Raw genomic sequence first — 23,772 nt, forward strand, 5'->3', positions numbered from 1 at the left:
CATTAAAAAAAAAAATAAAGGAAAAAAAGTATGCTTTCAAATCTTATTTGAAATATGTGCCGCGCCAGCAACAAATAGCCTTATGAAAGGGTAAAATCAGATTACAAGTGCTTATTGGTGCGTCAGTACAATATTGGTGTGGTGCTATGATAAATTCACACGGCACTTCTCTGTTCAAGGGAAAACCGATAATCTTCTGCAGAAAACACGCCATCCGAGGGTATGGGTTTGCGATGGGCGTGCGGGACACATCTCCCAGTCCCTCTGGTAGCAATGCCGGACTGCTGAACAGCCAGCAGGTGGAGTCAGCCATAAGGCATGGGCCCAGAGCTGGAAAGTTGAGCAAGCCCGCCCGGACACGTGGAAATTTCAGTTGAAAGTTGAGACCAAGGAAAATCTGAGGAATGGAACTGGAAAAGCCTGCGAGCGCCGAGCGCACAAAGGGCTAAAACTTGAGCAGCAGCAGCAGAGGAGGGGCCTGCAAAATGTTTGGAATAGCGAAAAGCTGGAGCAAGCCTGGAGACACGGCTGCGGCTCGCATCCCGAGGCGTAATCCATGCTGTTGCAATTTGCACAGCCTCGAGGGAAGGCTCGGACAGCTGGGAAGCATCAGGGCGCACACGTTGCCTTATCCCGCCTCGGGAGCGGGAGGTGGGAGGGGGACTGCCGGAGAAAATATCTGCGGGCTCGTCTCGGTGCCGGGGTATCGTTCCTCTCGCTGGCTCGGCCTCGTTAAGGAGCAGCTTAGGTTGGCGTTTTGTGTCTAACAACGCGCTCCGAGGTGCTTTTCCATAAACCCATTAGAGAGAAAGAATCAGCCTCGACTCCGGAGATCAGCCATGTAGCAAACTGAGTCGTAGCGAAGGGGCCCTAACAGACAGGGCGGTTCGCCAAAAACAAACAGGATTTACACGATAAAAACCATTCTGTTCCCATGATGGGTGTTTTGCTTTGTCCTTTGCTTTGTCTGCGTGTTCTGCTGCGAATGCAAGCTGTCCCCGGCTGGGCACTTGCCCTTCTTCAGCGGCACGGCCTCCGGCACACGTGGAAACAAGCAGTTGCAAATAATGATTAGCGCTGCCTGCCTGTTTGCCCGCACCACCAGGGCAGGAGCCCCTCCAGTGCTGCAGACTGTGCAAAGGGCTGGGGGGGACCCAGCGGTGCCGTGCTGACACCGCAGCAGGCGTTGCCCCGCCGGCCGTCACCACCAGCCTCTTGTTGTGAGCCTGAGACCCCCACAGGCTCCGCTGTGCTTTTGACAGGCAGCCGGGGGAATAAATGCCAGGTATTTCCCTGCTGCACGAGCGCTGGCACCCAGAAGGCCGGGGAGAGCCAATGTTGTCTTGCTGGTCTGCGTCCCCGTGCGCTCCCTGCGGCACCTCTGCAGGTCGCGCTATTTATTGGCCCCGCTGTCTCAACACGAAAGCAAAAGACCTTTTGTTTCTAGGCATGGTCCCCACACAGTTTCCTACATGTTTTAGGGAGACCATGGCTCTCACGGAAGCAGTTATAAGGCCCCTTTGTATTAGAGGTGCTGAAGCACCTGCTTTATTCCCTGTCTTACAAGCAGAAGCAGGGCAGGCAGAAGACATTTTTATGTTATCCGCGTGGAAGTAGATAACTGCATCTGCACTGCAGGTGTCGTGCAGCTTTAGCAGCATCGGCGTACTCAAAACGACACAAACTTAGTACACGATGACACCCCACAGAAGCACAGCCCAGTCGAAGCAGGCAGGAAAACAACGAGGCTTGGTGAGGCAGGGAAGGTTTGCTCTGAGCTCCTGGCAGTGGAGGTAGGTCGCTCAGGTGCTGGGTGCTCGCTGAAGCCAGGTGTCCTCAGTGCAAGCAGAGGCACTGGCAAAAGACCGGGCACCCCGTGGATGCTGACCTGCTGACTGACGGCTGCGTGAGCCCGGGATCGATACTGGCCTCCCGCCATCGCTTGAGGACAGGCATCCTTCAGGCAGATGGTTTAAGTCTGGCGACAAAATGACAAAGCCTTTGCTTGCTGTTGACTTACGTTACGTATTTTTGGCTGCGTGCGGATCGGTGACAAAAAAAAAAAAAAAAAAGCAACTTATGCAAATAAAATTTCGCGCCAAAGGGCCAGCCCAGAGATAAGCAAGGAGAAACGCTCGCTGCTAGGGAAAGCTCTATCACCGCTTCCTGCGAAGCCAGGACCAAAGGGCAGGCTGGAGCTGCACCCTGGCAGCACTTCATTACCTGTGGGAGTACGGCTGTCAGGGGGAAGTGTGGCTCCGGAAGCTTGGCTGCCAGGAGAGAAACAGAAAAAATGGTCAGGGTTGGGCAAGCCGCTGAATCTCCCCGAGCCGCTCAGCGGAGAGGCAGACCCAGCGGGAAGGAGAGGGGCAAAGCTGCAAGGAGGCTGCAAGGGCGAGAGGGAGCCGCTGCGGTCAGCAGGATGAGACGTGATGCGTAGACCACAGCAGCAGCGAGAAACCTTTCTCAGTTGTGGTGGCGGGGAGGAGAGGCTTGCTTTGAAGTGTCTCCTAATGATTTCTATGCCTTTGGGTCAAAGACTAATAGCTGCGCTTGTGCCTCATTTCATGCCCGTGCCTTACGGCTCGCGTGAGTCATCGCCTCTGCTCCATCAGGGCACGCAGCGGACCCAGCTCTTTGTACTCCGTGGACCTTTCACACCCCGAGCCCTGACGGCACCCGGACTGCAGCCCAGGGGGGGCACCAGCACATACTCGCTCCTTCGAGGAATCCCTTCACAGGGTGTCTTTCTGGGGAAAAAAAAAAAAGGCAAAACAAACCAAATCAGCTTTAATCTAAAACGACATGAATGTGTTCATATAGACGCTCTTCACGTCAGCTTCTGAGAGGTAACATTTCTTATAGTTGCCTCTCGCTGACCTGCCAAAGTCCAGGCACTGACAAGCGCTCTGCAAGCTCATGCGTAAAATCATGGTGAGTAGGAGCCGTAGGCAGGAGCGCTGTGCGGCAGAGAGAAAGGGTTAAGAGAAGAGTCAGCTGTCTGTTCAGTATGTCTCAGATGTCACATACAAATACCTAAGAGGCAGCTGGGTTGTGTGAAAGGAAACCAACAGATTAAGTTTGTAGTCCCAGCTCAAAAGCTTTTTTGTGACTTCAGGAATGCCTCATATCCCTTCTGTTAAATGGAGATAATACCTACCCCACGCGCATACTGTGAAGATTAATTCATTAATCTTTTTTTTTTAAGTGGAAATGGAAAGAGCCAGAGAAAACAATGAGATGAAGCATCATGGCAGTCATGTCAGAGAGCAAGCAAGGCGTGCAGCAGCTGCAGGCCTGTTTGGTTGTGGGGTCGTGGCAGCTGTCCTCGGCTCTTTGTGGGCACCCCATCCCAGGGCTGGGGGCTCTGTGCGGGGAACACCAGCCGAAAACAACTCGCCGAGGGACCCGCGTGCTCTGGGCGCCCACCGGGGCTGGCGGAGGTGGGAGCAGAGGACAGGGGGAAATGCCTTCCTCCAGCGGTCCTCGACGGGAGCATCGGGCATCACGGGGCGAGAGGAGCGCCCCTGGGTGGTGCCTCCGAGCCGTCTACTGCTGGCTTTGGTCCAGGCCGGCTCCCCAGAGAGATCAGCCGAAGTTTCTGGGGGTCCCTGGGGGGTCCCCTGCAACCTCCGCCCCCCACGAGGATGAGGATGGGAATGCCTTTCCCGGAACGAGCGGCACGAGTAAGACATTCCCCTGCCACTGGAGGAGACGAGCCTCTGTTTTCTGTCACCCCGTGACAGGAACGCCCCACTTTAAGCGCCTTTTAATGACAAACACCACACTTCAAGCCGCCGCCCGCCCCCTCCCCGCGCCGCGCCCGCAGCCGGCCCCCGGCGGCCATTTTCGCGGCCTCGCTCCCGGCCGCCCCGCTCCCCGCGGCGGCCCCGCCCCCTTCCTATAGTTCGTATAGCCACGCCCCCTTCCCCCACGGCCCCGCCCCTCTCGCCCCGCCCGCCTCCGCCTCCTCCGAAGGTTGCCGAGCGGGGGTCGCGCGGCTTCGGCTCCCCGGGCGGGCGCTTCCGGAGATTGCCGAGGGGCTTCGGCCCCTCCCCGTGCCCGAGCCGCTCCGGTGGCTCCGAGCCCGCCGCGCCCGCGCCGCCTCCGGGGCCGCGGCGCCCCCCCCCCCCCCCTCCCCGTCCCCTTCCCCGATCCTCCTCCTCCTCCTCCTCCTCCTCGTCGTCGTCGTCGTCGTCCTCCGGCGGGGCCGGGCGCCGTGCTGACAGCGGGGCCACCGCGGCGGGGGGCGGCCGGGGCTCCGGCGGCGCGGATGGCGGAGGGCGGCCAGCCCCCGCAGCAGCAGCAGCAGCAGCAGCAGCGCAGCTCCTGGCCGCCGGCGGTAACGGCGGGGCCGCCCGCGGCGTGAAGCGGGAGCCGGAGCCGGAGCAGCCCATGCCCGGCGGGGACGGCGCCGAGGGCGGCCACAGCAAGAGGCTGCGGACCGAGGCGGAGGCCGAGGGCGGCGGCATGCAGGTAGCCGGGGGTACGGGGGGAGAATCGGGCCGGGCAGCGGAGACTCAGCCCCCCCCCCCCCCCCCGGGCACCCCCTCGTGGGTGTCCCCTTTGTCCGCTTCTGGGGTGCTTCGCCCGCAGGGACGCGGCGCGGTTCGCCCATCCCGGCTCCTTGCACCCCTCTGGGTCAGGTCGAGGCCAGGTGCCCCCCAAAGGACCTCCCGCTGGAGGTGCCAGCAGGGTGGGTGTCCCCGTGGCATCGCCGCGTCCCGCCTTGGCCTCGCACCCCGCGTGGGGCTCGCCCGGCTCCGACGTCCCTGGAGCCACGGCTTCTCCGACACCCCGCTTCCCAGAAGGAGCCCAGGGAGCACCCACACCTTGTGCAGCTGGGAATTACGATGGGCGCGAGCACGGTGGTGTGAGGTCTGCCCAGCTCTGGGGGCACGCATCCCGCAGGAGATGCGCCCATTGACCTGCGGAGATGCACCCATTTATTGCAACTGGTGCTAAAACCTCTGGTATCGACACAGGCCGGTTCATCTGCTGGAGATCCCTACAAAGGGACTTCAACTGGTCTTAAAATTATTATTTTTTTTTTCCACAAAAGCTGGCACAATTTCTATACCCAGCAAAGGCTCTGCTCAGTACTGAAACGAAGGAAAGCGTTTTGCTCTCTGCTCAGCGAATGCTACGCGGTAGTAAGATCGCAGCGTTCAGACGTGGGACTCCCACAGCAGGCACACGCAGCAGTGTGCAGCCCTGTTAGCAGTAGCAGGGGTTAATTGTGGCTCCGAGCAGAACATCAGGCTGGGTTTCCATGTCAAACGCTGGCAAACAGCAGAGAAATTATGCAGAGAAACGCAATGAATAAAGTCCAGGTTTAAAATGAAACGTCTATGGTCAATATAACCGGTCTTCAGACCAGGATCCCCATACTGTAGTTACTTGATGTTCTTGGTGTAATTGGTGTAATTGTCATCTTTCTGTATGTATGCACATGAAAAGATTCTTCAGTCTTTTGAACATAAAGGATGAACATCTGATCTGTATGTGTACATAGGCAATGGAGCACCCATGCGCTCTATTTTGGCCAGAAGTTTCACTTGACGTTTTTTAGGGCTAAGGAGAGTGGTGGTTTGTTTGGAGAATCTCGTCCTGGTTGTAAGCACAAAACACCGAAGTCGAAGCCAGTCGTACAAACGATTTCTGCGCCAGGAAGATGTGTTCTCTAATGTTTTGAAATCCTATATCTTTGTACCTTAAAGCGTAACATAAGGTGGCCTTTCATGAGGATTTCTGTTCAGATAGTGTTGACTTTAGAAATACTTCATTTGAAAATAACGGGTTCCTTTTTAGCAAATTCTCTATGTTTAACTGTACGTAATGCTTACGAGAGGAATAAAGAGCCTATTCTTTTTTTTTTTTTTTTCATATGTACTAGAGGCTTTCTGGAAGCTGGAAATAACACCAGCAACTGTTGTACCTTGTTTTTCCTGCAGATCCTGTCAATTTTCTACTTCCTGCTCCAGAGCCACAGGCTGCTGCTGTGTAAACTCCGTGACCTCGTGTTTCGAGGCTGACTGGGAGGAATCCCGGGGTGCCGTGCTTGCTACGGTTCCTTCCGTGCATAACTCGTACATACTGATGGCTCAGGACATGTGTACAGCTTCTATTGCTGAAAGAAATAGTTTAGCTATAGCAATTAGTGATGCAACCGTAAGACTAATAGTGGTGTTTTTTTGGTCTGTTAACATGAAATATCAAACCTAGCCCGCAGGAGGACAAGATAGTAGCTGGTTACTAAGATCTTGGAGCAAAGCATGCTTTTAAGCTTGAAGTATCCCTTAAATTTTTTGGGCTGCTTGTTTTCTGCTGTCTCAGGCGAGCGTGCTCAGACAGCTTATGCAGTTAGGGTTTCATTATCTAATCCATCTCTGATCAGGCTGGATAAACGGTGCTTGGCCAGTGCTGATCTTGTTAGGAGGGTGGTGTAAAGCTGCTTGAGTTGGGATTGGGACAAATCGGATCATGGCTGCTATCTGCTCCTGGGACATACTTTAGTTAATCGCGGCGTGGGAGGAATAGGTCCAGCGCAAGCTGCTGCTTTTTAGCTCCCTGAGGTCCGTAAGTGGCAAAAATCGAATACCACCAGCCAGGAATGTCTCCTGGAAGTATTTGGATGTGTTTGTAAGCTTTGGAAAAGAACAGCCCCAAAGGTACTGCTGCTTCTTAACTGTTTAGATACTAGCTAGGAGCTGGCTCTGTCTGCTGGCTTGGGTGAGTTGAATCATTTGGATCAGCTTGCTGGTCTGGGTAAAAATAGACCCTAACAGAGGGGAAAAAAGTTATATTGGCTTAAGTCACTGCACCCAAGTGCAGTTGTTGATGCAGCTGTGTTTGCTGCTTTTTGGAAGAGGTCAACTGCTGCACAGATGGAAGTACCCTTGCGAGGATCTCGTCTTTGAAAGTCTCTTAGAGGAGGAGACTTAGAGGAGGAAAGAAATGTTGTGGTTAGCTGGAACGGGTCCCTTCTTTCTCTTTGGAGCTGCAGATGAGGGTGTCATGCCTCGGTGCAGTGTTCACCTTCCCCATCAGGGTGCTGGAAGCATACCAGCCAGCTTACGCTGCTCTAGGAAGTTATTATTGAATTATTTTCTGGTTGCATCGCACAAGGCTGAACGAGTTGATCAACTGACCATTCAGTACCCAAGGTGAATTTTGATTTGGCTTTGTTATGAGATCTAGTCTGGTTGGTGAATTAAAGTTGTGTCTGAGAGCAGCGTGGTAGGGCTGAGATGCAAAGTGTGAGCTGATCCTTGTTCCTCTTCCAAGAACGACTTGTGTTTGGTACCCTTGAGTACCTGGGGGGGAAATTGCTCTTCTGCAGTGGTAAACGTGACTGGTCAGGGAAGGCTGTTAGTGCAGCTTCAGGTCTGTACCTTACCTAGTCCCTGTCAACTTCTAAAGGCAGTGACGAGTGACTTTGTGTTGCCATTCAGGCAGGTCTGCGTGGGGTTCATAAAAATGACTGGTGTTGCTGAGATCAGTCCCCAGCGACTGTAAATAATGATGTAATAGACCATAAGTCTTCACTCTGCAAGAAAATCCATGCTGTTTCTCCTCCTGCTGTGAGCCAGAAGATGCTCTTTAACACCCCCTACCAGCTCGAATCTCTCTAGGATGAAGGTGGGAAACCTTGGACTGAAGGGAGGATCAGGGGCATTACTGGTGCTGTGGTGGGAGGTTGGGGAGATGGAGATTCCTGGTTGATCCCAGGATGAGAGCGAAGGCTCCTGCAGCGGGAGAGGGCAGGGATCCAGCAGCTATTGCCAATTTGACTGGGGAGAAAATTCCTGTTTGGTCTGAAATCTAGCTGTCTGCTTAACCTCAAGCAAAGCACACTAGCTACATGCCCAGGAAGGATATCAATACAAGCAAGAGCACCAGCATGCTCCACTTGTTGTCCCAGTTCAAGCTATGGCCCTTTAATGGTGCTTCAGAGGAGGGCAAGAAACAAATCCGCTAATAGTTTCCAAAGATGGGTTTGGGTTTTATAAGTAAGAGGGCTGACGGGGACCATAAAGCAGAAGGGGTCTGTGAATAACAGCTTTTGCACTGCGAGTGACCCTGTGGAAATCTGTATGTTTAAATCTCACGGAGGAGAACGTCGAGTTCCAGTAAATCACGGAAACGCTGTGCAGTCAGGTTAGTTTTTCCTCCCTCTTATTATTCACAGTGTGGCCATTTTCATAAAGACATGTGGAGCCACGTTTCAGAAAAGAAATGCAGTTCCAGTCTTTAAAAGCTGACCCCTGCCTCGGATCCAGGATGAGGTTTCCTGGGATGCTGTTTGGACAGACTATTGCCAGGGTGCTGAGGCATAATGAATCAATCACCTTCTAGCTTGTTGTTGCTTCTCTGTTTGCTTTTGTCTTATTTTTTTTTACCTAAATATTTGAGTGTTAGGAGTTACCTGACACAGTCTGGGAGGACTTAGAAAATCTCCAGTTCAAAGAAAACTTTTGGCGCGCAGGCTTGGAGTTGGGATTACAGAGATGCTGAGAGCACTTTAAAGTTGGCTCTTTTCCTGCCACGCTCAGGAAAATGGAAAGCTCGAGTAAAGTATTCAGGATACTTTAGTACCCCTACAGGCTCTGTTGGTATTTCTCTTTGGGTTTCAGAGGTTTGTGTTCAAAGGTGATGGCCAGAGTTGAGAGGCTGGAAGCCGAACAGAGGTCTGGCTCTACAGGAGATGGTTTCCTTCTGAGTGCGTGTACCAGCTGTACACATATGCTGGTTAATTTGTCCTTTTCAGAGTTCCCATTGAGAAACACGAGCGTGCTGGCATTTTGCAGGGAGCCTGGGCTCTCCCTGCCCTTTTTGCTGGGGCTGCCCACCTCGCTGTCGCAGCTGAGCTCAGACCGGCGTGCCGCTCTCCGGGGCACGTCCCATGAAGTACTCTCCGTCCTCTTTTCCACCCAGCGACCTCGCCAGTGGGGCTCCCACCTCGTCCTTTGTCATTTGGGGTTCACACCTCTGCTTTCAGGGGGTCAGCTGGGTGCTACGTGGTGGCTGCACCGAGGGCTGCCAGCCGCTCTCCTTGCAGGGAGCGTGGTGGCAGCAGGAAGACCAGGGCACAGGAGAGGCAAAGGAGGCAGCGGTAATAGAAATAAAATAAAAGAAAAAATTAACTGCTTCATTCGCATTAGCGGGAGGGAAGCCAGAGCCAGGTTGGGCAGTGGTGGGAGACGTGTGGAAGTGATACTGGGCTGGGCTTTGCGTGTGGTCCAGGCCCCCCAGAGACCGCAGCCGGAGGACGGGTCGCTGGTAGCTTGCAAAATAAGCCTATCGCTAGCAGCTGCTGGGCTGCTGCGCAGGGACCTCTGCCCCTCGGGAGGGCGTTTGGGGTCACATCGGTTGGAAGTGCTCTAAAACCCGTCGCTGTGTGCTGCTGGCTCGTCTCGTGACGCGGGGCAAACCCAAACTTTCATACAAAGTAAAAGAGAAGGGCCGGTGTTTTGGCCGACGGGAAACCTGTTATTTGATTTGCCCGTCTTGCATATTACTTGACCTCTCTGTGTGTGCTTTTGAAACGATGTGGCTAAGGGATCAGAGGGACGTCCAGAAGTGAAGTGAGAGAAGCAATTAGAGGTAACGAGTTCCAGTTCATTGAAGCATCCTGTTGATCTACATTTTACAGTGCTATTGAATGGAGGCTGGAGTGTAGCTGTCATGAGATAATCCCGATGTTTAGGGATTAGAGCTGCTTGACCGCGTTTTGGGCCTGTAGCTGCCTTTGCTCTCCAGTAAATTTAATTTTGCCTGCAATCTTTTCTAAACTCGGGAAAGTGCTATTTTGAGAGATACGTGATATTCTTCGAGAATACGAGCTATTCTTCCTCAGGATGCTCCCCCCTGCCCTTGTTTCTCTTTCACGAGCAAGCCTCTGTTCCTGCAGGACGTTTTGGAAAGGCTGCAACACGCCAGGCCTTGGTCCTTGCGGGGTTTGGACTGTATGGCCATCCTGGCCCGCAGTGCCCCTTGTCATGCTGCCGCTGTGCTGTGCTGCAAAATCCTGCTGGGGTGCCTCTGGGACCGTGTCCCTGGTTTCTCTGAGAAGGGGCCGTTGCATCTTGACATTTCCAGGATGAGTTCTCGCTTCTGGATGATGCCCGGGATGTTTAGGAAGACGCTTGTGAGCCATTCCCATTTGGCTCGTCATGCGTACGTATGGCATGTGTTGAAACCACCCGCAGCAGCTCGGAGGTTGGACCGAGGGAAACGGGACTCTGCGATGTGATGCATTGAAGTAGCTGCAAAGTAGGAAAGGTTGTATACAAAAGTCCCGTTGTTTAATGAGGGACAGCAGCTGAATTTGAGCCCGATCCAGCGTCTGTTTGGGTAGAGCAGTGCCGTTTCCGCTAGCTCACCCGGCGAGGCATTGGTGTTCAATCAGCTCTACCACTGCCACCTACTAACCTTCGGAGCGTGGGCAAGGCGGGCCTGTGATTCATAGCAATTAGAAAAGAGGCCGTGAGATCTCGCGCTCGCATCTCTTGTGTAGGACAGTGGGATGTTGGTAAAGTGGCTGCGCCTTCCCGTTGCCGTTGCTTGTCGCCGCCTTTGTCTAGGAGAGTTCGCTGTGCAGGAAAATTGGATGCTCGCTTCAAAGAGTGTGGGCTAGAAGCGGTTGTTGCTTTTTTTTCTTTATGACTTTCTTGGGTTTTATCTGCTCGTAATTACCTCGGCAATAATGCTAAGTATTACTTAGCATAGAAATGGGGAAAAACACGCGCCATTTAAGGGGAGGGGAAGGGGGGAAAAAAAAAAAAGCGGCGGCGCTTTTTACCCTGTGGCTGTATGTAGCTAAATTTCCTTTAATAGCGAGGCTAAAGAAGCAACCTTATGTGGCGTTCCTGCGTGTTGCAAATATCAAAATATTCTCCCTTGAGGCTTTGAGGCCCTGGGATCTGGATGCAGCTCAGGTTTCTTGCAGCGCGCTCCTTTTCGCCGCGGCTTTCCGCAGAGCTCTGCCCCTGCTGCTGCCGGAGGGGGGATCCTCGCGGGCACCCGGGGCGGCCCTCGCCGTGGGGTGCGATGCCCGGGAGTGAAACCCCGCCAAGGCTTCGCGTGCAAGGCCCGATTTAGTGCCGCGTGGGCTGGGAAGGGGCTGGAGCTGCGATCCCGGGCCTATAATTTGCTGCTGGAGGTTGCCGTTTCCGCGCTGGCGGTGGGGTGGGAAATGTCGGTTTTACGAGAGTCTCTGCTGCCCACGGCGGGCTGGCGAGGCGCTGGGAGAGCCGGGCTCTGCTGGGCGCCTTCTCCTTCCAGCCCTGGGTTTTGTAGGCGGTGTAGGCAGATGGGATGCTGCTCTTGGACGGCAGCGCATGGGAGGGTGCTTCTGAGCAGTTCCTGCCCCGCTTTGATTTTTTTTTTTGTTCTCTTTTGTGGCTTTGCATCCTTCTCATGGGAAGAAGAAATGAAGGGAAGAGCGTGCGTTAAAGGACTTCTCCATTTCCTTTCTTTTTCTTCTATCCCAGACTCAAATTCTTTCCAAGAGGCCCCTTTCCTGTGTTTGCTTCCAGTCCAAAGCCCTGCGTAGCCTTGGAGTGAAGCTGGGTGGGGATGGAGTACATTTGTAGGTGCTTCGCCTTGTCGTTGGGTTCTAGGCACTTGGGGAAGCTCAGCTTTTGAGGGAGCTGTGGTAGCTTCTGGGATCAAAGACAACTTTCAAGTGATGCTTCTCTTGGTCCCGTGAGTGGGACCAGGCACGCAACCTGGGGTAACACGTAGGAATCCAAAAGGCTCGGCTGGGGAAGGAGCATTGGGTCGTGCTGTGGTCACAGCAGGGCCTGATTCAACCATGGGGCGTCCCAAAGGAGGTGGAAGGTGGCTGCACAGTGTGGCAGACGTTGTCCTGGGGCTGGTGGGACATAGGAGAGGAAGCAGGAGCTTCTGTGATGTTGGTCCAGATCATGGGGGAAACTGAGGCAGTGAAACATGGACCTCGCTTCTGCTGTTCTGTCAAGATCTGAATGTCTCTTGTGATGTGACAAGAAGGCACCGTGTGGGGTCTGAATCTTGCGGTCGCACGCTTTAGGTTTTTGTAGATGACTTCATCTCTAAGGGCTTCAAATGGATAGCACTCACCGAAGTGCTATTAAATCTAGCAGGAGTTTTGTTATCGCTTAAAATGGGTGTGAGTTCAGGCTTTGGATTGAGAGCTGTTCAATATTTCATTTCTTCTTTTCATCTAATGCATGACCCCAAACCGTATTTACTGCAGATAATCTAAACCATGAGCTGAATACAAAACTATTAATTTTTAATGGTCTTTTCTGTGGTACTCACCACGGTAGCGTGGGTGCTTCAGAGATACTAATGATCTTATTTTTGCTGTTTTCCTCAGAGGTAGGAAAGGTATATTATCTTTTATTGTAGGAAATGAGGAGCTGAGGTACTGGTAATGCAGCCAGTTTTGCAAAAATCCTACTGACACCTGCAACCTGATTTTTTTCATTACTATTTTTATTTGTTTTTACTGTAGCTGATGGGTTTCTTTTGATGTTTAAACACTTGATCTACAGCTCTCTACAGCTTCCACCATTGCCACAGGCTGATCTCTAAACGTGTCATGTTGGGCAAATAAAAAGTGATGTAGTCTTCATCTGAAAAAAAAAAAAGTGGAAAAGCTTGAACTAAGTTACTTGGTCAGCATTGTAAAGAAACTGACCTTATAGGATGAGTGAGGTTTGAAATGAAACTTTCTAAGTAGAAGGGATGTTGCTGGCCTTTAGCTCCAAACCCCTGAGGCTCTCAGTTTCTGCAGTGATGGAGAAGCATGTTACACAGCCATTGTTTCTTCTCAGAGCTGGGCTTGAATCAGATGTGAGTCAGGAAAAATTACATATAATCTTATTTGCTTATAGGAAACCAAATGGAGTTACACGGATAGCTGTAACTGGTGTTTTTAAATGCGGAGCTCTCGACTTTCGCAATTGAAATGCTATTCTAGCAGAGAATGTAGCTACCTTGCCTTTTAAGTAAACCAAATAAATAAATAAATATTTTTTGCTCTTTTAATGAGCAGCAAGCTGCTGTGCAGACAGGAGGGATGGGGACCAGCTCCCCATCCTGGCTGCGAGGAGGACCAGGACCGGCACCTCTGGTCTTCAGGGCACTCTGAGCTGGCCATGACGGGTGCCAGCAATGGGTGCTTCTTCCGTGGGGACCCAGGTCCTGGCGTGGGTGCTGTGGGGCTAGCAGGAGGAGACGGGAGCGATCTGAAGCACGTTCAGACAGCAGAACAATTCTACTACTTGGGATTTGGATGTCTTGGGTGAGGAGTACTTGAGTGATCATGGACTTGATATCTCCCTCCTTGCTGGCGCATCCCATCAGTGCCTGCTTTTTGCTGCTCTGCGCGAGCGTTTGGTTCTGTTCTCTTCTTCTTGTTACCTGAGGATGGTACTGAGAAAATGGGGTATAGAAATGTGCCGTGCGGCTGGGACTCTGCCGTCTGCAGAGAGCCCTGGAGAACAGGGTGAGGATTTTGGACTGGATGCCTGCTCTTGTGGCCTGGATTGTCAGACTACAGCACCGAAAGTAGTATAAAGCTGCAAGGGAAGAAAAACCACCCCATCCCACTGCCTTTTCCCAGGAGGAGGTAAAGACCAACCTGGCAGTGCCTTCCTTGTGCATCAACATGTGTCTCAGGAACTCCTGTTGCCGTGAAGAGAAGAGGAGAAGATGAGGCAGGAGGCCTCCCAGTGCTCATGTGTAGCCAGTGAGCGAAGATCTGGCACCTGCTAATGTCACCAGGGGAGTCTAACAGCTTTTTCTCCCCATCCCCTTTATACCTAAGCACTTCTTGGAGACTTCTGACTCTCTGGGCTAGTTCAAGTCCCCTAAGAGTAATGGCCTTCAAGCCAAGTACCTCATGTTGTGGGTTGAGAGGTCACAGCCACCAGTCACAGAGGCAAGACCATCGTTTGCCAGGGTGGGATGGATTCAGCAGGAGTTGACGGCAGCGTTCGTGAATAGTGCTGGCCACGTCGTGGTTAAACATCCATTGTGGATCAGAGGAAACTTCATAAAAGAGGAGAGGGAGAGGAAAAAAAGTCAGTTTTGATTGTTTTTTTTTTTTTAAATGAAGAAGGTTATAGCGTGACTTAACTTGTCTTAACGTTCCCATCTCTCCATCCGTCCTTCCACTTCCCACTTCTGACCCACAAGTTAGTCTTGTCCGAGAACTGGGCTGTTGTGATGGACTTGGATGTGGTGAACGAGACCGAGGCTAACATTTGAGTGTGTGTTCCAGTTATCCATTTATGAGACGTGTGTGTGTGAGGAACATGCCAGGAAGTTGAAATAATGCATATAATTAGGTCTGTGTTGTCGGTGTGTCACTATCTGCTGACTGCATATTTCCAGGAGGGAATTCTTGCCTTTCACCACCATCTTCCCATCTCTTCCGTCTTTTTTTCAAGTTTAACAGGGGTGTCATGTGGTCGTGCTAAATATTGCAGATTTGGAAGAATAACTCTATCTGTTGATAAATCACAAAGTTACATTACTAAAAATTGTTGGTGCTTTATGTTTTGGCCTGAAATCTCTCTCTCTGTTGGCTTGGGAACATATCTGAGCTTTCTTTAAATCAGACTTCTTGACTGATGTGCAGATGCTCTCAGGGATGGGTGTTCTCCATGGGGAAGGCGTTGACTAGAATAGATGGAGGCACTGTGAGGCTTTTTCTGTGTTTTTCTTTTTTTTTTTCCTCCTATTACTCGGGGCTGAAGGGGTAAGTAGAGATTCCTCCTCCTCTACCGGTCAGTGAATTGCCGTGTTGATGTTGAGTAGTATCAGTTATTCCTGACTGCTTTGCTTGCCAGGAGGAGCACGGGTTGGATTCATAGCTCGGACCACGACTGTTTTAAGGACCGTGAATTTTTTGATGAGTGACTGCAGTTAACTCTGGGCTGTTAGTTGATGGATGTCGATGGAGCATGTCCATGTTGCTTGGGAAGGTTTCCTTAAATAGGCATGACCTTTCCAGTGAAAACAGGAAGATAGTTTTTGCCTTTTTTTTTTTTTTTTGAGCTTGGCGTTTGTTTCATTTTTGGAATTTGTGATTACTGCAGGCACTTACCATAGAAGAAGTAACTTCCAGTCTTGGTAGCCTCATGGGACAGGGTTTGGCAGCTTTCATGGAGTTTGGTAGGGGGATTGGCTTGCTTTGCAGTGCAGCTTTCTGTAGTGTGTCTGCTCATCCTTCCTGCACCAGCTGCTATTTTTCACCTTTGGTCATCCGGTTCTCTTTCCTTTTCACGCTGGCATCCGAAAATTGATGTAAAAGGAAAAGACTAGCCAGCCCATATTTTAACACGTGGGTGGGGAATGCGCAGCGCTTCGCCAGGTCTTTTTTATCATCCTATGGTAAAAAAGCTCTTGTTTCTGTCAGCTTTCAGTAGCTGTCGGTGTGGGTGTTGCAGTCGGGTGGCGGTGGTCCTGTCCCCGCAGAGCGAGGATCCTCTGGTGGTGCAGTGGACGTGGTGACAACCCGCTGCTTGAAGCAGCACCGGTCCCCGGGAGCAGGCGTTACACGAGGTGTGTGCTTTCGGGGCTCTCAGCTCTGGCGTGCGCTCAGTTTTTCCAGGATGCCAAATGTCTGCCTTTTCATCGTTGTCGCTGACGAGGTCTTAGCAAGCTCTTCTGTGATCTCTGTAGTGTGTCTGTCTCTAAATAAACGGAAAATCTCTATGCTTGGGATCCTATTGTGACGTAGCACGTGGGGTTTCTTCTCTTGGATTTGATGCTTGGTAAGGACATGGTGCAAAAACTCTGAAAAAGATGTAGTACAGTGGAGGAATTGACCAGCCTTGATGGCACAGTGGTGTCAAGTGTTTTTATTTGGTTTGTGTGCTTTACTTGATCGTCAGGGTTTGTCTGAAATGCAGTTCTTGTGGCCATCCTACTGAGCAGTTTCTTATTGCAGGTTGCCAGTTTGATTCCTGGTCTCTGAGATTTTGCAATGAAGATTGAGGGGTTGTGTGATCTGTCTGCTTCGTTCCGGGATTAGCAATTTTTACTTTTGTTCCCAGAATGGGATTTTAAAGACCGTCCCTGAATCTCTGGGCCCTTTGAGCAAGAGTAAACATGTGGCATTGTTCCCCTGCTATGGGTGAATTCCTACCATTGTAAGGCTCGCTCTGGCTCTGACTTCCTGGGCAGGATTTTGATGATGAATACGGTCACACTAAGTAGTGGAGAACTTTCTAATAGGCCACTGCTCAACTTTAATTCCTAGGTAAGTATTGTTCTGTCTCGTAAGGGTGCTCCTGGGGTGCAGAGGCTGTTGGGTGAGCAGCTTCCCCCTCGGGAAGGTCTGTTTCTATGTAGTTACTGCGTAGTGCTCGTTGTCGGAGGCAACTCTGCACCAAGTTACTGCCGGAAAATGCAGTGATTTTCATACAGGCCGCATTCGAACAGCTGCTGTGTGGAAATAAGGCTGCACTGGGAAGCAAGGATGGGATGAGGCACCTCTGATCTCCGTTCCAGCAGAAGAGGTGCTGCTTCCCCGGGGGCCTCAACGGCGACTTCCCCCTCGATTGAATTATGCCTGGGTCAGGAGTCGCTGGAAGTCATCTTGTCGAATGCTAATTCAGCGTCTTACATGTGAATATAGTTGGCTGGGTAGAGCACCCGATGTGCCTGTGGGATACTTTCCTCTCACCTGGAGGAGCTTAAACAGTAAAAAAAGTAAAACATCCGGCAGGAAAATTTCCTCTTCCTTGCGCGGTTGGCAGCAGTAACCAAAAGCAAATTATACAATGGTGTGTTCAGAGCCCTCTGATAGTATTGTCATGGCTTCTGCTTCTGTTTACAGATTTCCCATGTAGCTGAATTAAATTAACAGGACTGGTCAATTCATTGTTGCTGTATTTAACCCCCTGGGCAGCAATGAATCTGGCAAGGATGCAGCATCATTTTCACGTGCTGCTCGGAAAGGGAGGATGTACAGCAAAATGAAGCAGTGTTGTTGCTTGAGGGAGAGGTTCAGTCACAGCTGGGATGTCAGGGAAAAGGGAACAGAGGACATTTCCAACAGCTCCTTTTCCTCCACCGCTTCTAGGGTGGTCAGACAGTAGGTGGCCCGAGTTGTTTTTGTCATGTATTGCTAGACGGAGACTAATGTATCCACAGAGTTTATTCAAGGCAGATAGCTTTACAGGAATCAAAGCAGATCTCTTGGTTCCTGTCCATAGATTTAATCCTTTGTTTTTAGCAGTTAAACATCACTGTATTCTTTAGCCTAGCCTCCGTTATCATAGAATTGAGCCCTTCCTAAGTCCTTGTGCATGTAATCACATAACACCGATGCTAGGAAGAGAAATTATGGTGAGAGATCACGCACAGAGGGACAAAACAACTCCGCTGGGCCGTTTGCAGAGGAGCAGAGATCTTAGAGCACAGGTTCAGTGGGCCCTCCTTCCTCTGGTTTGAACTAGATGGCCTCCTTGCTTAATTGCCCCCTATCTCGTCGAAGAGGATAATCCTCAGAGGGTGTTTTGGGAATGCCAGATGAGCTGCTTGCTGCCACCAACTCGTGCTGCAGCAGCCCGGTGCCTTAACAGGAGGGACGCTCGGCAGCATTTCAACTGCACCATCCTTCCCTAGCCCCGGAGCTCACTGAAACACAGGTAGGGGTCTGCATCCTGTTGTTAGACTTCATGATTTCTTGTGTAAAATAAGTGGTACAGTGGAAAAGGTTGTAGAGATTTCTCATTTTTTAAATGCCTTCTCCCACGAGTCAGGGCTTGTGTCCATTGTGAGCTCCCACTCTGGTGTGATCTCAGAGATGGTGTGAGGCCCCACCTGGAGCACTGTGGCCAGCTCCGGGCCCCCAGCACAAGGAGGATGTGGAGCTGGTAGAAGAGGTCCAGAGGAGGGCCACAAGGATGATCAGATGGCTGGAGCACCTCTCCTATGAAGAAAAGCTGAGAGAGCTGGGGATGTTCATCCTGGAGAAGAGAAGGTTCCAGGGAGACCTCATTGCAGCCTTTCAGTACTTAAAGGGGGCTTATAAAAAAGATGGAGAGCGACTCTTTGCTGCGTCAGATAATGACAGGATGAGGGGGAATGGTTTTCAACTAAAAGAGGGGAGATTTAGATTAGAGGTTAGGAGGAAATTCTTTACTCCTGGTGAGGTGGTGAGGCACTGGAACAGGCTGCCCAGAGAAGCTGTGGATGCCCCATCCCTGGAGGTGTTCAAGGCCAGGTTAGATGAGGCCCTGGGCAACCTTACCTAGTGGGTGGCATCCCTGCCTATGGGACTAGGTGCTCTTCAAGGCCCCTTCCAACCCAAGACATGATTCTATGAAGATGAATTTGCCTTCAAATCCAGCTGACTCTGCTGGGGTGGATCTTGTGGCTGCCTGCTTGCTGGGTCACCTGTAAAAAGAGGGGGTGGCTCACGAACCTGCGGTTTGTTTGGGGAAGGTTGTAGGACCATGCCTTCTGGCTCCTCCTAGGTGTTGGGCTAGTTTGTCTGTAACGTGAAGCTTTCCCCACACACAGCTTAAGCAGACCTGAAATGGAGAAGCCGTGATGCCTCCCAGCAGAGTGCCGGGGGATGTGCTGTGCTGGGTGTGGGAGGGCTGGGCTCTGTGTGGGGAGCTGTGAGGTGACAGCGCGGGCCTGGGGAGCTGCCACGTCCCCGGGGATGCCGTGTGGCCGGGCAGGTCCCCTGCCAGCAGGCGGGAGGAGAGGGGCTGTGAGGAGGCGAGGAGGGGGATGCGTGTTCGCCCGCCCCGACGAGCCGAGTTTTGAAGTCGCCCCCTCGCTGTGCATCGGCACGCGCGTGCCGCCCTTGAAAATGGACCGAATTTAGGAAAATCGTCCCCGGTTGCCATGGCAGCCGATGGCGCCGCGGGCGAAGGGGAAAGGCAATTACTCGCCGTGGCCAAGGGGTGTGGGGGGAGAGAGGCCAGAGATGGCTTGTAATAAAGTTTGGCCAAGCACGCTGTGTTTCCACCTCCTGGGCAGGCTCGCCGGGGGATTCACACCCTTCCTTTTATTGTCCGGGGAGGTGTCTCATTTTAGATTGATGTTCGCAGCTGAAGGCAGCGGAGATCCGCGTGGTGGCTCTGAGCTGTCCCAGAAACCGAAACTGGGAGCTGGAGAACTTCCTCCACGTTGAAGAAACTCCTCTGGCCCCTTGCCAGCTGTTTCCTCTCTGTAAATATTCCTTCTCCACTCTTACCTTGCCATTTCCTGCAGGCTGAAGGTCGCGGTGTAAAATAACTCCTATTTTCTTGGAGCGAAGAGGGTTGGTTATGGAAACGGAGGCTAGCTCTGCATCAGGACGCTCACCTAATTCTTCTTCTTTGCTGTGGCGCTAGCAGAAGGCCAAAACCTTACGGTTGCTGCCTTGTGTGCAGACCTCTGTGGCTCTGCAGGTGTTGGGGTGTAATGAAGGCAGCAGATGCTGGTTTCTTGTGCTTTTCACGGTGCATCTGAAGCTAAAGGAGAGCTGCATCCTTTATCTTTTTTCGCTCAATCAGGTAGCGTGTGCTAAAGTACAACCAGTGCAAACAGCACAATGCAAACACAATGCAAGCGTGGGGAAAATTATATAGTGAAGAGCTGGTAGGAAATCAATAAATTCCTTGAAAGGTTTCAGTCAGGAGCCTGGTGAGAGCTCTAAGTCCCCTGCGTATGTTAAAACTCAGGGATACCAAAGTGTGAGTGCCCAGATGGCATCCCTTTGTCCCTTCCAGTCTGTGTGTCTTTCCTTTCCTGGGATGTGGCCTGAGACCTGGCTGTGGGGCAGCTCATCCCAGGGCCTCCCCATCCAGCACGAGCACATTGCTTCAGCTTCTCCCAGCTTTGGGAACCACCAGCAGAGCTCAAACGTGCCCTTCGGTCCCCTTTGATGGGGAGGCGGTGCTGGGGGTGCCGGGAGGTGTACGGTCCTGCCGAAGTGAGAGGGGTAAACCAGCTGTCTGGGTGCTCAGCGTCAGGATCTCGTCCGAACACCTCTGCCCCTTTGGGTTGATCTCAGCAGCTGTTTCCAGCTGCCCCGGGATCGTGCCCCGCTGGGACGGCGGCGGCGGTGACTCACCCGGTGGCTTCCGCAGCGCGCGGGAGCCTGGCGTCCCGGGGAGCCCAGGCACCGGTGTGTTTGATCCCTCGGTAAAGATTATTCTGCCTCTGTTTAATTGGGGGCCGCTGCTATCTTTGCTGTTGTACTAAATATAAATGGAGGAGCCGGTCTAATATACTCCAGGTTGCAAATGTCAGGAGTCAATCGTTTTGTTTTCCTCTCACCAAATCCGATTTGTTTTTAAGTACTGCCGCCAAATCTAGTGATGCAGTAATTCTTGCTTGTTAAAAAGGACGTGTGATTGAGGCTGAGGCTGTGTATTCTTCTCCCCTCTCTCTCTTCCCACCTTTTTACAAAGGAAGAGCCACTGGCGCACGTATGTTGGTGCAGTGCCATCTGAAATGTCAAAAGGCTTGATCTAAATACGCCCTGAACCAAGTTTTATTCAGCTAAAATACAGTTAATGATTTCCCCCTGCATGTTTTTTTTTTTTTTGCATGGATTTGTACATTTCAAACGTTACGCTTGCAACAGTCAGCAGAGTGCAAAAATTACAATAAGAAAAGCAGTGAGGATAATGAAGCTGCTGCTGGAGCCCCGGCTTGCAGGGATTTCCTCGCGGCTTCGTGTTGGGTTTGGGATTCTTTGTCTGCTGAGCTGCAGTCTGAGCCCTCGCGGGCCCCAGGGAGATCCGTAACGGGACAGACATCTGTGCATAAGATGCCTTGCCCTGTCTGTCTGCCCCTGCAGCAAAAAGAGTGCTAGTGAGTGAGATATCTTTTTTTATTTCTTTTTCCACTCACCCCCCTGGTCTATACGCTTCCATGTGCCTGTCCAGCAGAACTCATGCAGTACCACAGCGTGGACCAGAGCCAGCAGCAGCAGCATGGGGGGCCCGAGAGGCCCATCTCACGGAGACGGGGATGCTGCCACTGCGGTTTCAGCGCCCAGCCCTGGCTCAGACAGATGGGAAGTCCTTGGGAGCACGAGTGGTGGTGGTGGAAGGAACCGCGCTGGGTGCTGGCTGACTCAGAGCTGTTATCAGCTGCCCGGGATGTGCTGAGGCTCTGCTTCTTGCCGTCGGCTGCTGCAACTGCCGTCTGCTCGTGCCCCGGCTGATTCGGCGTGCTTTTGTTCAGTTGGCGTGGTAATGTGGGGTACCCGTTGTCAGGGCACATCTGGCCGCGGGGCTGGGGTAGGAGGGAGCTCTGGTGGTGTGCCCGAGGCGTCTTTGTCATGTTGCAGCCTGTGCTGCGGGAGGCATGCCTTAAAATCAGGAGCACCCAGCTCACCGGGTGGGTCTGCCAGGACTTCTCTAGCCTTGAGGATCACAGCCTAGCCCAGCGGTTTCGACATTAGGTGTGTTTTTTTGGGGCTGGGGGAGCCTGATGAGATTCTTGAGGTCTTTCCGTTCCTAGTGGTGGTGAGAGTGAATGTGCTTCTGGGGCGTGCTGAGTTTTTATCAGTGTCTTTTCTCAGCCTGGGTGGAGAAGACGGAGGGCTGGCCCTGCTGTCTGCGTGTCTCTGGTCATCTGTAGATGTTGCTGACCAGCACAGAGGACTTTTTCCAAAAGCTGTTTCCTCTGATGCATGACACAACGTCATGAGTCAACAGCCGTGTCTCTTTGAAGGTTAACATTTTTCATGTCCCCAAACACTTTTGTATTGTCTTTTGTTATCCTTTTCCCCCTCCTCCTCCCCAGCTTTTCCCATTTCTGATAATCCACTGCTGGCCGCTCCTACAGAAGACGAGGCTGCCGGGGATCTGCCCGTATCCTCGTCAGCTTCAGCCTGGGGGCCGGGCTGCTGGCGAGCACATGATGGTCCCGGCGCCGGTCCCCGTGCAGCGGCACACAGGGAGCTGTGTGCGGGAACAAGCGACCCTGTGTGGCTCCCGCTCCGCTGGTGGCACCCGCGGGGTGGCTTTGCCTTTCCTTAGCTCCGTGTAAGTGATCGGGGCCTGAATTATTCACTGCTGTGGGTATCGAGTTCCCTAGGGCTGTGGGTGCCCTGGGGCATCTGCGAGCCTTGTGGCTTTGAGTCCATGAAAGCAGGTTGCCCTGCGGCCTGTCCGTCTGTGGCCTTTTTGCTGTTTAAACAGCTGTCAGCAGGTCTGCTTCGGTTTCCATCCACCTTCATGCTCCCTTCCTTCTGGAGCCTGCATGGATTCCCACGCTGTAATCATTTTTTGACCTCTCTCTGCATGTGGCATTTGCTGTCCTGCCTATATTTTGTCTGTGTGGCATGGGTTTCACTGTAAACCACGTCCTTATTTTTTTACATCCAAATTAAGCCACTCTTCGTTTGCATATGCTGCATTTTCAGGGCTGTTGGTGCTAAAAAGCAATCACCTCTTTTTTTTTTTTTTGAGGGGAAACATTTCCTTTATTGTCCTAATGGAAACCGTTTCCCATCTGCCTAAGATACTAGTCTTACTAATCTGAATAATTTTATTATTAAATGTTTAAAAAATCTGTAGTGCTCATGTTATCTCAGCTCCTAAGAGCTCATAAAGAGTGCTTTATACTTTTGGAGGAGTATTTCATACTTCTGTAAGAACTCCTGGATGGATGCTTATTTGTTACCACCATCTTCAGTGCGTTTATCCCAGCCCTGCATTGGTCTTTTCTTTTTTTTTTCCTTTTTTTTTTTTTTTTCCCCTTACAATTACAGCAGGTGGCCGGTCCCTGGGGAAGCTTTCTGTGACCAGAGTGCTCCTTGGTCCTGGCTGATGGTGCTGGGATGGAGTTTCAGGTCATCCTCCTGGCTGCACAGAGCAATGTTTTTTCGCCTCTAATTGGATCATGTAAATCAGCCCTTTCTTTATCTCTTCCTCTTTGTCCAGAATCTCCTTCTGGTGATTTTGTTGAATAAATCAGCATCCTTTCTTGTTTTCCCTATTACTTCTGTTGATATTTAAAAACTACTGTATCCGATGAGAGCAAAATAGGAGTATATAGAGTTGTAGCCAATAATGTCCCTCAAAAACTGACTTATGTAGTAGAGGTGATAAATGATGGCAAATGCATTTTGTTTTTTAAATCCTGTGCTGTTACAGTCTGCTGGGATTTTAGTGTTTTATAAAGTGCCTTGAGGTCCCTTGGGCCTGACAGATGCTAGGGAAAGTGGAGCTCCCTCCCAGGGAGAAACCCGCTCCTTTCACACCAGCGCAGATGCTGGGTGCTTGCAGGGAGCCTTTCTGTGGGCAGGGGGAAATCCTTCCCTGCCAAAAATGCTCCACACAGCTAAAGGTGAGGTCTTCCCTAGTCACTGCTTATCTCCCCAGCTTCAGCTCATGGTACGTGGCTGCGGTGGATGAGCCCAGGAAGGACGTGCTGTTCCTCCTTCCCCCCTCTGAGCCGTGGGGCATGCTGAAGAGATGGTCGCAGCGCCCCTGCTGTGACTTCTCTGCAGCAAGTGGCAGAGGGGACTCAGTGTGGTTCCGTGGAGCGAGAAGCAAATCACAAACCCCGGGAAAGCCTGGATCATCGCGTGTTTCGGTGAACATTGACCGGTGATCGAATCAGAAAGGCTGGAAGCAAGGGAGCAGAGGGTGGTGATGCCCTTTATGTCCTTCATGCAGCCAGAGAGGAGATGTGTTCCCTGCCGACAGAGAAGAGCAAGAGGAGAGGGAAATGTCTGAAGCAAGCTTCCTACAAATACTTACAACGCTGGGCGAGTGGAAGGGAGACAGCAAGCTGCAAAGGCTCTGT

At 51.9% G+C, this 23,772-nt stretch overlaps 1 protein-coding gene across 1 annotated transcript in view; it reads left to right on the forward strand.

Moving 5' to 3' along the window:
- Positions 1 to 4,258: 4,258 nt before the first annotated feature.
- The window catches only part of RBFOX2 (RNA binding fox-1 homolog 2), a 168,403-nt gene continuing 148,889 nt past the window's right edge, over positions 4,259 to 23,772 (forward strand). The window contains 2 exon segments of the mRNA XM_066996780.1: positions 4,259 to 4,319; positions 4,322 to 4,476. Of these exon segments, the coding sequence (XP_066852881.1) occupies positions 4,274 to 4,319; positions 4,322 to 4,476 (201 nt within the window). The 5' untranslated portion in view covers positions 4,259 to 4,273.

Source organism: Anser cygnoides, chromosome 1 (assembly GCF_040182565.1).
Source record: "Anser cygnoides isolate HZ-2024a breed goose chromosome 1, Taihu_goose_T2T_genome, whole genome shotgun sequence".
NCBI lineage: Eukaryota > Metazoa > Chordata > Aves > Anseriformes > Anatidae > Anser > Anser cygnoides.